The sequence below is a fragment of the Caretta caretta genome, chromosome 14, assembly GCF_965140235.1.
Source record: "Caretta caretta isolate rCarCar2 chromosome 14, rCarCar1.hap1, whole genome shotgun sequence".
NCBI classification, from domain to species: domain Eukaryota; kingdom Metazoa; phylum Chordata; order Testudines; family Cheloniidae; genus Caretta; species Caretta caretta.
Window position 1 is genome coordinate 19984799 of NC_134219.1, and position 17256 is coordinate 20002054.

General features: G+C 37.5%; 1 protein-coding gene across 10 annotated transcripts in view; it reads left to right on the forward strand.

Moving 5' to 3' along the window:
- Window positions 1-17256, forward strand: part of TBCD (tubulin folding cofactor D) — a 261750-nt gene that overhangs the window by 152546 nt on the left and 91948 nt on the right. For 9 of the 10 annotated variants that reach the window (XM_048817354.2, XM_048817360.2, XM_075119355.1 and 6 more), the window contains exons 20-24: window positions 1085-1158; window positions 2273-2390; window positions 4368-4428; window positions 6773-6795; window positions 15817-15848. In XM_048817354.2, coding sequence (XP_048673311.2) covers window positions 1085-1158; window positions 2273-2390; window positions 4368-4428; window positions 6773-6795; window positions 15817-15848 — 308 coding nt within the window. The remainder of the gene's footprint in view (window positions 1-1084; window positions 1159-2272; window positions 2391-4367; window positions 4429-6772; window positions 6796-15816; window positions 15849-17256) is intronic. The other variant, XM_075119357.1, reaches the window with a different exon arrangement.

The following is a 17256-nucleotide window of genomic DNA, read 5'->3' on the forward strand; positions in this document are numbered from 1 at the left end:
TGAAGCCATAATAGTTTGTACATGTCTGGTATACGTTGGATTTCCTTTGACTTCCAGAAACTTCCCCTTTAGCATTCATCAACTTGTAATAATTATTGGTATTGCTCGATGTGGTGAAAATGTATATTTGATAATATACATGTTACACAGAGCTTTTGTGATTAATCTTATTGAGTTTGTGAGCTGTTAGATATACGTATTTTAAAATGAGTCTAAGCTTATTTACTAGGTTTTTCAATATTCTTTCTTTTTTAAAAAAGAAATAAAAACCAACATCACTTGAAGTAAGAATGAGGTACCTGTAAACTTAAATTTAAAAAGCTGTAACTATGGTCTAGCTGCTCTGGGACCACAATTATCCGTTTCTTTTGCTAGACCATGACAAAAAGCATCTGCAGCAACAAATTTTTTTCCTTTTTTCTTTCTGATTTCCTTACACTTAAGAAAAAAATAATTTAGCCAGTATTCTTTATAAAAGGTAGTTTGACTCTCCCTGAATTAAGAGTAGTAATCAGCAAGGGAGAATAACAATGTTAAAAATGAAGGTAAAACATTTCTCATTATCTATGGAAGGCACCTGTGGATTTCCTTAACATGGTTTCTCAGAGCATGTTTGTGTCTTACATAATTGTGTAGCTTATAGTTTAGTCAACATTTCTATCCTTTTGTGCCCTCTGAGGGTCTTTTAGTGTGTGTGGGCTAGCACGGGATACAGTATTTACTGAAGAGAGTCCTAATATATATAATTCAAACAATATATATGAAGCTGATTAATTTTTCATTCCTCCATTTAATAACAGAAATGCATTTCTTCACTGGAAAAATGTTAAATGCTCTCACACACAAAAAGATAGAGGAAGCTTGAGGTACTGAAATAGCCCTGAAACAAGGGTGTACTACTAGGCCTGTATGGAGCCTGTTGAATTCAGCAGGATTCTGTGCTGTGCAGGGGTCGGTCTGTGCAGATCTGATTGCAGGACGGGGTCATAATATGTAACTGCTTTTGTTATGAAGAGCAGCAGTCAATAACTGATACTACAGTGATTTATGGAAGCTGAACAAAAACTTTTTTTAATCTCCACAGTGTTATTCGAGAACTGTCAACCAAGGCTCTACATAACCTCACTCCACAGGTCCCTGAGTACATGACAAATGTGGGTGAGTAGCAATATATCTGTGTTTTAGGTAGCACCCCATATCAAGTGTTTCTGGGCACCTAGCAAAAACATACCAACAAACAAGACTTAAACAAAATACAAGTTAATATGGCTTAATAAGAGATTAAGCAAGGTTTTTCCCACAGTGGTGCTGTAATTTTGATGGCGTTAAAACTTTCTTTTTATGAATTGCAGTGAGATTTATGAATTTGGGGAGGGGAAAAGGCAGCAGAATTTTCAAGTTCAGCTTTAAGCCACTCCAAAATGTAAAGTGACTAATGTTTTTAAACCAACATTCTAAAGCAACTGAAGAACCACTTTATGCATAAACTAAAAAAATCAAGAAATGTCTGAGAGCATCTTGAAACCCAAAGATATCTCAACTAGCACATGTAACAGCTAGTAAGCTACAGATTTGTAAAAAGAAAAGGAGTACTTGTGGCACCTTAGAGACTAACCAATTTATTTGAGCATGAGCTTTCGTGAGCTACAGCTCACTTCATCAGATGTTTACCGTGGAAACTGCAGCAGTCTGCTGCAGTTTCCACGGTAAACATCTGATGAAGTGAGCTGTAGCTCACGAAAGCTCATGCTCAAATAAATTGGTTAGTCTCTAAGGTGCCACAAGTACTCCTTTTCTTTTTGCGAATACAGACTAATACGGCTGTTCCTCTGAAACCTACAGATTTGTGTAAATCTTTCCAACATGTGTGGTTAGGGTAGATAAAATGAAATACAATGCATTTAATATGTGGCTAATAGAGAACTAAAGGAAGTATTTGCTCATCGTGTGTCTTTGGGTGGGGAACCATTTTTGTTACACCAAACTGAAAAATCTAACTGTGGAAATGGAAATTCTTGGTATATTTTGATAACACAGGCAAATCTTATTCCCATTTTTAAAAATGATTTTCAGATTTAGGGATCTAAAAGTGATTTTCAGATTTAGGGATTTGAAAATGTTTTTGCTCTGTATCTCTCTAAGATACAGTTCTTGCTCTATATCTCTCTAAGATGACTTCTAGAAATGATTTTTCTACATTAATTTCTAGACGGAAGTGTTTACATGTAGTAATATAATATGTAATTATTATTTTTTATTTCATTTCTTGCAGTTTTGCCAAGACTGCTACCATTAGCAGTGGGCACAGATTTACACACTCGGCATGGGGCCATTCTTGCCTGTGCTGAGATCACCCACGCACTGTACAAACTAGCAGCAGAAAATAATAGGTATAAAGACAACATTATGTAAACTATTATGTTTCTTTCTCATGTATAATCTTTCAGAAACCTCTCCAGTATAATTATGAAAATCTCCATCTTCGAGAACTTCTCTTCTGTTGTGATTTTTGTTTGTTTTCATCAGTGCTGCCAAGCCTTCACGCTTTACTTGGTGAGGTTATATACCTCCGATCTAAATCCATGAGTAATCATAAAAGTGAGACCACCTGTTGTCATTCTCAAGCAAGAATAGAGAAAAAAGAAAAGGAGTACTTGTGGCACCTTAGAGTAACCAATTTATTTGAGCATAAGCTTTTGTGAGCTACAGCTCACTTCATCGGATGCATACTGTGGAAAGTGTAGAAGATCTTTTTATACACACAAAGCATGAAAAAATACCTCCCCCACCCCACTCTCCTGCTGCTAATAGCTTATCTAAAGTGATCACTCTCCTTATAATGTATATGATAATCAAGTTGGGCCATTTCCAGCACAAATCCAGGTTTTCTCCCCCTTACAATCTCCTTTAGATAAGCTATTACCAGCAGGAGAGTGGGTTTGTGTGTGTATGTGGGGGGGAGAAAACCTGGATTTGTACTGGAAATGGCCCAACTTGATTATCATACACAATGTAAGGAGAGTGATCACTTTAGATAAGCTATTACCAGCAGGAGAATGGGGTGGGGGGAGGTATTTTTTCATGCTTTGTGTGTATAAAAAATCTTCTACACTTTCCACAGTATGCATCCGATGAAGTGAGCTGTAGTTCACGAAAGCTTATGCTCAGATAAATTGGTTAGTCTCTAAGGTGCCACAAGTACTCCTTTTCTTTTTGTGAATACAGACTATCACGGCTGTTACTCTGAAAAGAATAGAGAAGACATTGTCACAAGTGTGGGTTAACCACAACAGTTTGCCAGACTACTACTGAGTGACGCATCTTTCCTTCTTTGCTGTGAGACAATCCCTCATATTGCTATTTGGGTTGGATTGATGTAATTTTTCACTTACTTAATTTTGGCCCAGAAATGCAGTTTATAGATATTAAATTTAGCATATGTATCCAGCATGATTGCCATAAATTAGTTGGTGGAGTTACTGACTCTCTCTTCAACCTTCACTGGAATGGGTGTTGTGTACAACTGTGCAAAATGATTGTAAAACACTACCAAATTGTAATTTGCCACTCACTCACACTAGTAGTAGCATTTTAAATTTACTCTGTTCTGATAGGTATAAATAATTATACAGGATTCAAGGTAGTGGATAGTGCAGCCTTTGAATGTAAATCTGAATAAAAGTAAAGAAACAAAATTCTGTAAAATTCTTCAGATGTTTATTAATCAAATGCATTTACAGAATTTTGTTTTAGTTTTAGTCTCATTTCTTCCAAAGCTCTGACATCCAACCTAACTCTTGTATCCCAGGGGAGCTGAACTTAGGCAGGGGAACAAGAGGTAAGTAGGTAGTAAATAGGTCTGCTTTTTTGACTCCTGAAGTTGTTCAGATGCACTGTTACGAAAAGTACTTGTGCATGTCAGCAGTATAACAATGACACTTAATGTAATTATTTTATTAAAGTAATGATTGTACATAGAAGCTAAGTATGTTTTGTAATAAAAAAAACTTGGAAAAGTAGAAAATTGGAAACTTTTTGAGTTTTGGAAATTTGGAATTTGGAAAAGTGTTAGAATTATGTCATTACGTATAGCCATATTCTGTTACAAAAATGTTATTGTATAATTCTGCAGAAATAATATATCTGAGTGCTCGTCAGAAAATAGGCTGTTTGTATGTTTCCTAAACCCGTTTAATGAACATTAATGAATGTTACACATTTGTTCCGAGAATCACTTAGTCATAAACTTTTAAGTTTTTTCTGTCACTTTAAAAGTGCAACATATATCTGTTGATGCAGGGCTGTTTCTGAATGTAAATTCAAGAAATTGCCATGTTTGGACTTAAAATCTTTTTATAACATTGCAGATCAGTTACGAATTATTTCAATGAAAAATCGTTGGAGGGACTTAAGCAGATCCATTGGGAGGTTTGTGCCAAGTATAAATAGCGTTGGAATCTTAAATGTGTTGTTTCATTTTTATACAAAGGATGTTGAAAGGTGTTTTTTTCCTTTTAAAAAATTCCCCCAAATCCTGCAAATGTTTCGCGTCCTCCCGACATCCTTTTCTTCCGCCTTTGCTCTCTCACTGCTGAGTGTGTCTGGTGGGAATCCTGTGATCATGCTGACTGACTTCTCTACAAATTTGTTCTCTCCACTTTGACATCTGCCGTCTTCCTAGTTAAGCAACTCTACTTCTTTATCCTAATTGAATCCCTTGAAATCTCAGTGGCCATTTCACCACGTTTGATTCCCTCCTTGCACCCTGGTGCCCTCCTGCCTCCACTTCTCTCTCTGCACAGATTCTCACTTCTTCAAGAAAAATATCTGCAAAATACCACATGAACTTCTCCCTTCCCTCTCACCTCTTGCCCTTCCTCTCCAACTCTTCTTCTTCTCTCTTGTTTCTCATTTGCTCTCCTCCTCAACCTCCTCCATTTACTCCAGTGATCCTATCCAATCTCCTCACCTCCCTTGCAAACCACTCTCATCCCCTTTCTTGCCCTTCTCTTTAATCTCTCACTCTCTCGTCATTCTTTCCCCTCACGACACAAGCATGCTTTAGTCTCTCCCATCTTATGGACAACCCAACTGTGACCCCATTTGACTCTGCAACTATTGCCCCATCTTCCTTCTTCCTTAAGTTCACTGAATGAGTTCTTTTCCTCCACTTCCTCCCTAGACCCTCTCCAAATCTGGTTTCTGTCCCTTGCATTTAATTAAAATGGCTATTACCAAAGTCTCTAATGACTTATTCTTCTTTAACCTGTCAGCTGCTTTGACATAATCAACCATGCTCTTCTTCTTGAAATCTTGTCTTTCCTTGCTTCTGGGATGCACTTTTTTCCTGGTTCTTCTCTTACCTCTCTAATTACTCCTCCAGCATCTTCTTCAGAGGATCCTCCTCATCTTCTCTCCAACTTTCTGTGAGAGTTCCACAGGGCAGTGCCCTGTGGTCTACTTCTCTTCTCTTGCTACACCTTGTCTTTGGGTTATCTCCTTTGCAAATACATTACACAAATACAGCTATCATCCACAGGACAACTCACAGTTCTACATCTATTCTGGACCTGTCTTTTTATTTCAGACTAAAATCTTGGCCTGACTTTTTGACATCTCATGGATGTCCAGCCACTAGCTCAAGCTAAGCGTGGCTAAAACAGATCTCCTAATCTTCACTGCAAGCCCTCCCCCGCCCTCCTTTTTTGATCTTCATCATAGGCCTCTCTCTAGATCCTCACATCCAAGCTGTGTCTAAATCTTGTAGATTCTTTCTGCGTAACATCTCTAGGATATGGCCTTTCCTGTCCATCCACACAGCTTTAATGTAATCCAGGCTCTCATCATTTTACAACATTCTCTTCCCTGGCCTTGACAAATGTAATTTGTTGCACTCATATCCATTCAAAATGCTCCTGCAAAAATCACTTTCCTAGCTCATCGCTTTCACCCTCTCTCTTCATCACTCCTCTTGCTACCCTTTCTCCATTGCATCACATGTAAGATGCTTGTTTTTACTTTAAGGACATTTCACAGCCTAATTACATGCTATTTATCATCTCTCATATGCTTTGAGGTGTCAACTCCTACCTCCGATCAGCTAATGCGACCAGCCTTCATTGACTGCATATTAAATTTTCAAACAAACACCTTTGTACTTCCTTGCATGCTGCCCCTCATGCATAGGAATTACTGCCCATAAACATCCATGAAGCCACCTCATTGTCCTCCTGATCCCTCCTTAAAACTCTCCTTTGCTGTGATGCCTACAAAAAACTTGGCAGTGGTTATGAGTGTGATGAGACCACAGCCTGTCATGCTGTTTAGTATTGTTTTCTTGTGCACTCCTGTCTGTTTCCACTTGTCCCTTGTAAGCTCTTTGGAGCAGAGTTTTTTATCCTGTGTTCTTTCAAACTCTGCACTGTGGAGTCTTTATTTAAAAGGACCAAATTTTTGAAAGTAAATGTTTAAAAAAAGTGCACCTAGCTGCCAGTATAAATGCAGAAGCAAACAGATTGTGGAATGATGGGTAATAATGAACTATATTTGTTTGGCTTGAGTATGAATTCTGACGGGATTTCTAAAGTTTATATTTTTTTGAAAATTAGTTCTGTGAAAGAAGAATATTGTTTTTTTTTCAAATGATGCCTTTGAATTCCCAAGTCCTAAAGAAACACTTTTGTTATATAATACGTATTATACAAGAATCACATTAGGCTGGGGGGAAAAGGCTTAATTTATAAATCAAACGTTTTCATCTGTTTTATTACAGCTTTGCAGTCGTCAGTTGTACAGGTAAGAAATTTGAAACCAAAACCATTGTTTTCCATTGTGGCAATTAATATTGTTTAGACCCAATAAATATTTGAAATTCAGCTTTTTAAAGTTGGTTACATCTAATATACCTTAGAACCTCAATTCACTGGAGGGAAAACTCAAATTCTTTTTGACTCTGCCTGTACCTAGGACTTTGTTCTAAAACAGTGTTGTTGAACTGGAATTGGGATTGTTGATGCATGTTATGGGGTCAATCCGAATTAAAAGGTGGTGAGAACTGCATTTGATGCTATATTGTAGATGGGATTGGGACAGACAGAGCTAAAGAGAGAGGGGAAAACACTCCAAATAAAGCAGCATATTTGCTAGTCCACAATTTCAGTAATTTGTAGTTTTCTTCCTCATTACTATGCCTGAGCTCTGCATTCCTGAACTTAGTCGAGAGAAGTGATTTGTAATCTCTCCTTATCCTACAAAGTGCTAAAATGGCCAAAAGGTTGCCTTGTAGTCAAAGGTATATTTTTAATTTCTGCATCCTTTTGTAATTGATTGTCAGCAGTGCTACAAGCAGTTTAATTCTGTTTTTCAATTCTTGGGCCAGATGGAGGCTTTTTTGAATTTTCTTCCTTTTCATTCACTTCTTATTCAGGAAAGCCTCTAGTAAGTAAAGGGTAATTTGCATGAGAATTTGGGTAAAAAGTGAGTTAACACTGAAATCAGACTTCAAGTTTTGGCCCTTTGATCTAAGGGAATCAAGATCCAAATAAACAACCTGTGTTTCGTAAAACTGCAGTGTATGTTCTTGATATTTATCTAGTTGAGCTCTTTGGACATGGAGTATTTGACTTTGAGGTCTGGTCTACACTGTGTGTGTGTGTGGCGGGGGCAGGAATCAATCTCAGTTATGCAACTTCAGCTACATGAATAACGTAGCTGAAGTCCACGTACTTAGATGTCTGACACTATCCTGTCGATTTCGCCTGCGCCTCTCGCCCTGGTGGAGTACCAGAGTCCACAGGAGAGCACTTGGCGGTCGCGATAAATCAACACCCGCTGGATCAGTCGCTGCCCATTGATCCAGCGGGTAATGTAGACAAGCTCTGAGATGCTGTATTGTCTTTGTTGGTGCATTTGTAGCATAAAATTGAATATCTATGACAGTAACATTACTTAAAATGTTTCACATTCCATGAAAACGCATTAGGATTTGTCAAAGTTTCAAGATACTAAAATTTGCTTTTTAAAGGTTGTATTTGTTGATTTGAGCTAGCTTCTACTAGTTCATGGCTTAATGTGCCTTAGTTTATAACACTGGTGCTACGTGTTAGCAGTGACTTCGTGGGTGGCTGTTTTGGCTGTTATAAATTCTTTAATGCCAGGGTGGAGCTGGGGTATAATTTTGTTTTTGTCACAAAGTGCACATCTTGCACTTACTGGTGTTATAAGATGCCTACTAGTGTTTTCATCACAGATAGGCTTCTAAAATTGATTCTCTGTCAAGTAGCATACTTGATTAACCATAATTTGCCCTAAGCAATAGTTGTATAAAAGACAAAAATGCATAATTTAAAGCACATTTTAAAAATATTATTGTTACGGGTAACAAAATTCTTTAAAATTGCCTAAGAAAAATAAACCTTTGGTTCAGGTTCCAGAAGCAAACCTGCAATTTGACTTAGGTATTACTAGGCAAGCACTTGGTGGAACAAGTTGAACTTGTTTGATGATGAGTAATTACTGCACATAATGCTTTCCATTTGAGAAATAACTCCCTGGAATCTTCAGGGTATAACAAGACCCAGTAAGAATATTGAAAATTAAATTGCTTCACCTGAGTGAATTTTATTTCCATCTTTCTGGTTCTTAAATTAAACTACCTCAAAAGATTTTTTTTAATGTATTCATGAATGTCATAAATGTATATTTAATACTGGCCAAAAGTGAAACTGTAATAAAGTGTTTAGTTTTTCTGATGCTGATGAATTCTAACATGTCGAATAAGCTAGTTTCACAATAAAACTGCAAAGGCCTGCCAGAAAATGAAGTTGAGGTAAAGTGTAAAGAGTTGCATGTTTAAAAAGTGGTCATTAACAAGTTTTAATAGCTGTAAAGTGCATTATAAGAGGCTATGAGCTTGCTAGTCAGCTATATCTCACGGTCTTTTCATACACCTAATATCTCCTGTCTAGGATTTAGTAAAAGTCCCAATGCTGTAAATGGGGCATTGGTTTACCTAGTATTACATGTAAATTAGCCTTTTATTAATTTATTTGAGCATAAGCTTTCGTGAGCTACAGCTCACTTCATCGGATGCATACTGTGGAAAGTACAGAAGATCTTTTTATACACACAAAGCATGAAAAAATGGGTGCTTACCACTACAAAAGGTTTTCTCTCCCCCCTCCCCACTCTCCTGCTGGTAATAGCTTATCTAAAGTGATCATTCTCCTTACAATGTGTATGTTAATCAAGTTGGGCCATTTCCAGCACAAATCCAGGTGTTCCCCACCCCCCCACAAACCCACTCTCCTGTTGGTAAGTCTCTAAGGTGCCACAAGTACTCCTTTTCTTTTTGCGAATACAGACTAACACGGCTGTTATTCTGAAACTTTTTATTAATGATTACCATTAGTAAGACTGACCTAATTATGAACTGTGGACTTAGGTTATGCCTGAAAAAATTATAGGGCAGATCATGTTTTTTTTAATATGCAAACAAGATTTTGCATTGTCTCAGAAATTGAGATATTATGTAATACATTTGCTGTAATCAGATCTTTGTTTTTATATGCTGTTAAGCCAGATCTCCCTGCCCTCAGTTTCATTAATCATTTTTTTTCATACGTTAGTTCCTCCCTTACCTCCTACTTAAATGCTTTTGTAGATTTACTATTGTGTCATGAAAAAGTTAAAGTAAGTCTACACAAATTCAGTATTTGCCTACATTCTCCTTTCCTTTAGACATGGTATTGATTAATTCTGTCCAAAAGCTTTCTTAAGAGTGCTGGTTGGCTGAAGAATTTTCATGTATGTTTTTAGTTAAGCATATGATACGGTGAGCTTGGTTTTGATTTCAATCTAATGTAAATCAGGAGTAATTCGAGGGAAAGCTAATGAAGTTACATCAGTGTGAGCTGATCATCAGGTCCAGTATACCTTTTTTGTGTGTGTATGATATTTTGTAGTTTTGGAAAAATTGACATACCCATACCTACTTTAAGCATTACCTAGTGCAAACAAAAGCTTCCAACTTGACACATGTGGAGAGTTATGTCTTAAGATATCTCATGTGGGAAAAGAGGCCAATATCCCAGCCTAATTATATTTGAAGCATTTTAAATCCAATCTGTATGGTGTTCACCATGAAACAAGTATGGGTGATATCTTTTCTTGTTAGCTGGGACATTATCGTAATGCACTTGAGGCATTGTAGTAGCATTCATTATCAAAGAAGCTTTGAATAAAGTTACATTTTCAATAGTGATCCTTTTCTTTAAATGGCGGCGTCTTGCATATGATTGTTGAGACTCTTGAGGAGATATCAGGTTGAAGAGCAATTCTGAACATTAACTTGTACCTCATTTCTTGACTCCAGTTCTGAAGTTGATATAGGTCTTGCCATAAAGACTGGGGTAACATGGTCATTTAGAGATGAGTAGAGCATTGATACAAGCTGAAATGCGGTGCCTCTTCCAGATACTTGTCTCTGGCTTTTATACTACTAACTGTGGATTTATTAGGCCTTCAAGGTTTCAGTCAGTGCTGAATATGCCATGATGTATAGTGTTAATCATAGAATTATAGAAATGTAGGGCTGGAAGGTACCTTGAGAGGTTACCATGTCCAGCCCCCTGCACTTAGGCAGGACCAGGTAAACCTAGACCATCTCTGACAGGTGTTTGTCCAACCTGTTCTTAAAAACCTCCAATGGTGGGGATTCCACAAGCTCCCTTGGAAGGGAGAATTTAACTACCTTTAGAGTTAGAAAGATTTTCCTAATAGCTAACCTAAATTTCCCTTGCTGAAAATTAAGCCCATTACTATTTGTCCAACCTTCGGTGGACATATTTGAAGACTGTTACTAGGTTCTTCCTCAGTCGTCTTTTTTCAAGACTAGACATGCCCAGTTTTTTAATCTTTTCTCCTAGCTCAGGTTTTCTAAACCTTTCATAATTTTTGTTGTTCTCCTCTGGACTCTCTCCAGTTTGTCCACATCTTTCCTAAAGTGTGGCACCCAGAATTGTATATGGTACTGCAATGGAGACTTCATCAGTGCCGAATAGAACAGAAAAATTACTTCCCAGGCCTTACATATGACATTCTTGTTAATCCAGTCCAGAATACTAGCTTTTTTGCAACTGCATCATATTGTTGACACACATTCAATATTTCATCCACTATAACCGCCAGATCCTTTTCAACAGTACTACCACCTAGCCAGTTATTCCCCATTTTGTATTTGTGCATTTGATTTTTCCCTTCCTAAATTAAGTACTTTGCACTTACCGTTATTTAATTTCGTCTTGTTGATTTCAGACCAGTTGTTTGATAGGGCCGTTTTGAATTCTAATCCTGTCCTCCAGAGTATTTGCAACTGCTCTCAGCTTGGTGTCCATATGTATATTTTACCAGCATATTCACCACTACATTATTCAAGTAATTGGGACCCCACTAGATCTGGTCTCCCAGTTTGACAGCAAACCATTGATAATTACTCTTCAAGTACAGTCTTTCAACCACTTGTGCACCCACCTTACAGTAATTTCATCTAACACACATTTCCTTAGTTTTCTTATGAGAATGTCACATGGGTTGTGTCAAAAGTCTTACAGAAATCAAGATATATCATGTCTACTGCTTCCCCGTTTCTGCTAGGCCAGTATCTCAAAGAAGGAAATTAGGTTCGTTTGGCATGATTTGTTCTTGAGAAATCCATGTTGGTTATTCCTTACAACCCTATTATCCTTTAGAGGCTTACAGATTCATTGTTGAATAATTTGTTCCAGTATCTTTCCGGGTATTGAAGTTAGGCTCACTGGTCTATAATTCTCTGGGTCCTCTTTGTTCCCTTTTTTAAAAGATAGGTACTATGTTTGACTTTTCTCCAGTCCTTTGGAGCCTTACCTGTCTTCCATAAGTTCTTGAAGATAATTGATAATGGTTCTGAGATTGCCTCAACTAGTTCCTTAAGTACCCTAGGATGAATTTCATCAGGCCTGTCTACTTGAATACATCTAACTTATCTATATATAATTTAACCTGTTCTTTCCCTATTTTGGCTTTCATTTCTTCCCCCTTGTTTATATTAATTGTGTTGAGTATCTGGCCACCCTTAACCTTTTTAGTGAAGAGCAACTCCCAGATCCATGAGTCATTTGTTGCCACATACTGCATATTGTTTTGCTTTGATCTCATTGCTTTGAATTCAGAGACTGTCTGTGTGTTGTAGATGGCTATACACATAAGAAGGTATTTCATATCTGTAATATGGTAATCGTGGAACTTTGAGTTTAGACGGTTGTGTTCTGTGTTGGGATTGTTCCTTATGTGTTAACTAATGTGTTCAGCTGCTGTGGCAGCATCCTTATGCAACAAAATGTGATGACTTGCCTAACTTTTAAGAACTGGCTGATCAAGCAGAGCTGTTTTGCAATGAGTTGAAATATAAGTATGTATCATGGCCCTGATTACTGGTGTGACAAAATTTCCAAATAAAGTGTTCCAAATCCCACCCTTTTTTCCCCTAACAAACCTCCTAGACATGGGTCAAGTGTTGCAAAAGCTTTGTGCTTGCAATGAAAAGTCTAGGATATTTCAGCTTTTTTGAGAGGGTAAGACAGCCTGCAGGTATCAGCAAGTACCAGGCTAAGGATAATAGGCTTGCCTCATTGTTAACAGCCTCAAAGGTCTTTGAAATCCCAGTAGTTTCAGGGCAAGCATGTCTCTTGGCATGCATCCCAGTGAAAGACTCTGAGGCATATAAACTTAGTGGGAGACAAATTCCAGTCTTGTGAAAAGATTGCTCTTTCAATTCCCACAAATCCAAATAATTTTCAAATAATTTTACACCCAGCAACACTGGTTCTTCCAGGAATTCATGTTAACAACAGTATCTTGGGGAGGACATTCATAATACTGTGGCAACCTTTAGAAATTTGGTGTCCTACAATTGCCTTTTGTTTAAACTGATATTCAGATGGCGGTGATGTATTTTATATCAACAAGCAAAGTGTTTTATATCAGCCTTCAAGTTTTGAAATAGGGTAATGTCTAATGAGACTTCAGTGGTTGCTAGAAGGAAGACTGATTGTAAATAGTTTTAGTAGCTATGAAAGATAAGTCCCTCTACAAGCATGTAGATCAGCTTGTGCTCAGCTTCTTTGTGTTCAGGGAAACCTATTTTTTTGTCAGATGTCTGAAAAGGAGGCAAAAAGTGAGGACTCCACATCATTTTCAAAATTACCAGTGACTTCAGTAGGGTCAGGATTTCACCCATAGCCTTGTGTCTACAGGAAAAAAAAAAGTTTTTTCTGTGATCCAAATTTAGGTCTATGATTCTGTGACCTTTGGTTGGTTCCATGTTGGTTGGTTGAAATTTAGTTTCCACATCATTTGAAGATGAGCATAACAAATCCCATCAGATTCTCAGCTATTCCATCTCTGACCACTGAAAACTAGTTCCCTCCACCTCAGTTTGGAATCTTTTATACAGATGACATGATCACTGAAATATTATTGGTCACACTGCTTTATATTTCTGCAGCCCTATAATGTATAAACTAAACCTTAAAATATTCCTGTAATTCTATTTTGAGTGGACAAAGTCCCTTAAGAAGCTGAATGGATCTAATTTATTTTTGTGATGAACGTATGTTTTAAGGGATTCATATCAAAATAGTTACTGTTTGCATTTCGAATTGTCAGATTTGTTCTGCCTATTCTATAAATTACACTTCACAGCTAAAATGTCCAAACTCAATTTCAGTCTTAATCTGGCTTGATAAGTCTCTTAACGTTTTTCAGTATAGTACATTTATGTTTATACTTGTATTTTTTAGGTAAGGGTGACCATCATATATATTGGTAGTGTTTTTCTACCACTTGAGGAATTTGTGCACGTGAGAATGCTACTAATATTTTAATTCTTATTATTTAAGTATGTTTAATTATCCTCAGTTGGCACTCTAGGTCTGTTAGCAAATAGGTGAGCTGTAAAATTCTCTGAAGAAATTCTAATATATGTAACATATGGGAAGAAAAGATGGTAAATTCTTTTCCACATAGAGGTTCATTAACTATGTCGCCTAAAGTTAAAACAGAATCAACAAATAATATGAATATCAGTGAGCACTTGCTTTATATAACGAAAGTATGAAATGTTTTGGTATTGTGTATATGTGTACGTTAAGTTGGAAATCAGAAAGCAGTTTTTTAAATTTTGGGAAGGGGGAAGCATTCTCGTTGGGATTCTCATGTTGTGAAAGCATGGCAGGACATGTTTAATAGTTTCCATTAAACAAAGACCATGTACATCACCATTAATCCAAGACTAACGCTAATATGGAATAATGTATGTCAGCAGAGGTTCTTAGCTTTTTGGATAACTTCCAGATTTAATGTATTCAGACACCTGAATAACACTTACTGCTTATGATGCCATAGAAGCTGTTCAGTTCTAAAATACTCTATGTAACGTTATCCTTGTAATTTGAAAAGGAGATTCCTAACTTCTTCCAAAATTGACTTTAAAAACAATTCTGTGAAAGTAATTTGAATTTGCATGTAAATTAAAAACAAAGTACTGTTGCTTGGTTCCAATCGGGGTCTAAATAAAGTGGAAGTGAATATTCATTTTCAAATAAGATATTAGATCTGCGATCTGGGAGCTTTACCATTCCATCTCTGCTGCAAGGAATTTCCTACCCCAATGTGTGAATTTCACTGAATTACACTGAGCTCCTATTAAAAAGTCACTTTCTGTAGAACTGTGTTAGCATTTTAAGGCTCCAAAATTGTATGGAAAACAGTTGGCTAATGGAAACTGGTACTGCAGTAGTCAGTTTAAGGACTGAATTTGATCTATAAACCTTGAAGGAAGCACATTCAGGTAGGTCATGACGTTTGGAGATAGTGTGTAGGTTTTTTTGGGGGGGAAATAGGAAGTGCCAACACTACAGTAACACTTAGAATAAAAGTGGACTGATATTTTGTGTCAGTTTAGTGAAATGCTGAGTAATAAATTGATTGCTCTTCCTTAGGAGGCAGGGTTTATGAGGAACAGCAGCCAAACACAGCAGATTTCCCTATAGAACGGTCTGCAAATCCATAACTTATGAGGAAAACCTGTAAGGTTGGCAGGTCTGCATTGCCTGGACCACCAGTGTAATTTTGCTGAGTGGTATATTGTAGGAGAGCTCTTCCAAAAATCCATGCTGTATAGAAGGCATGCATCTGTATTCTCAAGCTTTAAACTTTGTTTTTCTGTTACCAAATAACACTAAGCAAAGAGGATTTGAAGCTTTATGCTCTGATATAAAAGAATAAACTAGAGAATAAAGTTCTAATATCTTTTGAAAAGATTTTCAAACAATTGCTTCTCAAGTGGAAAGACTCTAGGATGGTGACAGATTTTGTGACTGAAAAATCCTGTGGTAAATTCCACAGGGCCATAGTACTTCTAAAGTGAGGCTATCAGAAAAAAGCATGAACCTGAGTGCCTTTTATTTTTCAAATAGGATTAGAGAAATTAGGTCTTTGTTCTTTGGAAAAGAAAAGATGGAGTGTACAATAAGGTTTTGTATGGAGCATTTTGTAGTGAATTAAGGCAGTAGACGGTACAGTGCTGTTTGAGTTGAGAGTTGGTCAAACGTAAGATTGGAGGGTTTACAAGCTTAATCTTGGGAAGACTTGAGTGTTACTTGTTGTATTTCTGTGGCTACTTTTCATTTGAAAACTTATTGTGCTTTAGTAAGCAGCTTACCTAATTGTATGCAGTAATCGATCATCTGAAAATATTGCATTTTTGTTTCTATTTTCCAGGGGTTTAGGTGGAGAACTAATGAGACCAGCTGGTAGGTGTCCCTCTGCATGTTAGCTGGCTGGTGCTATTTTTGTTGAATTAAAATAGCAAATATATGTTAGTTAATTTACTCTATTTACGTCAACTTTTGCATCTCTTGGCATTCCACTGTTTTCTTGCAATATCAACACTGTATATATAAGATCTCTTTCTTTCTCTGTCTCCCTTGCTTGCACATCCCACCCACCCACCTACACAACCTACATTAAAAGAACAGTAAAGTTGCAAAGTCAAGTATTCAGAAGTTAAGAAATGCCAGTATTCAGGTTGTCAATGCAATCTTAAATTTGGCCCCGGTATCATATGCATTATGACAATGTCTAATTACATGATCACATACTATTTTTTTGCACAGGAACCCTTCTTCCTCATTCAGTGCACAGGATAGAACCACTCTGGAGATGAATCAGGGTAGTGTAGTGAAGGAGACATCATTGGTATTGGGGTGGCATCTGGCACCAGAGCTGGATCTGAGGCATTATCCTGTGGCACTGCTTTTCAAAGAGCTCCCAAACCACCTGGAACTGAGCTTATGCACTATGGCCAGATGCTTCATCCAGACTTGCAGTCACTGCATCTGAAGATGTGGCTGTTGGGTGTTTAGTACCATGGACCAGGACTGCTCCCTACAGATCCAGGAAATCTTGATACAGAGCCGGAAAACTTATTCTTTTAAATGAAAGAGGTTCTTGATATGGGAAGTCCAACATGGTCTGGACTCTCTGTAGTCTGTTCTTTGACTACTGATTGCACTTATAGCAGGCTGGCCTTTAGTTCAACATGGATTAAAATCCATGTCACAGCAATTTCAGCTTAGCATGCACCTGTGCAATTATGTTTGGTCTTCTCTCACCCACTGTTACCAAATTTTTAGCCACCAGTCTGAGAACCCACCCCTGTCTGGGACCTCAATAGTCCTCTAGAATTTAATGGAACCTCAATTTGAACTTCTATCAGAATGCCCCTTGCATCACCTCACTCTGAAAGATGATCTTCCTTGTGGCTATTACTTCAGTCAGAAGAGTGAATGAGTGCCTTCAGGCACTTATGGCTGAACCTTGCTATATGACATTACATAGGGACAAGGTGTTGCTGAGACCTCACCTGAAGCTCATTCCTAAGGCCTGGGCTACACTGGGGGGGATTTGAACTAGACAAGACGTGATAAATCGATCCCTGATAGATCGATCACTACCCGGATCAGCGGGTAGTGAAGATGTACCCTAAGGTTATTTCAGAAGTTTACCTAAACTAGTTAATCAACCTACCTGTCTTCTTCTTGAACCTATGTTTGGCAATGGGGGGGAAAAGAAATTACACACATTAGATTACACTGACAGGATGAAACCATTCAGATTGTTTCCCTATGTACTTTTAGCCCTAGTCAGGTGTTCTAGAGA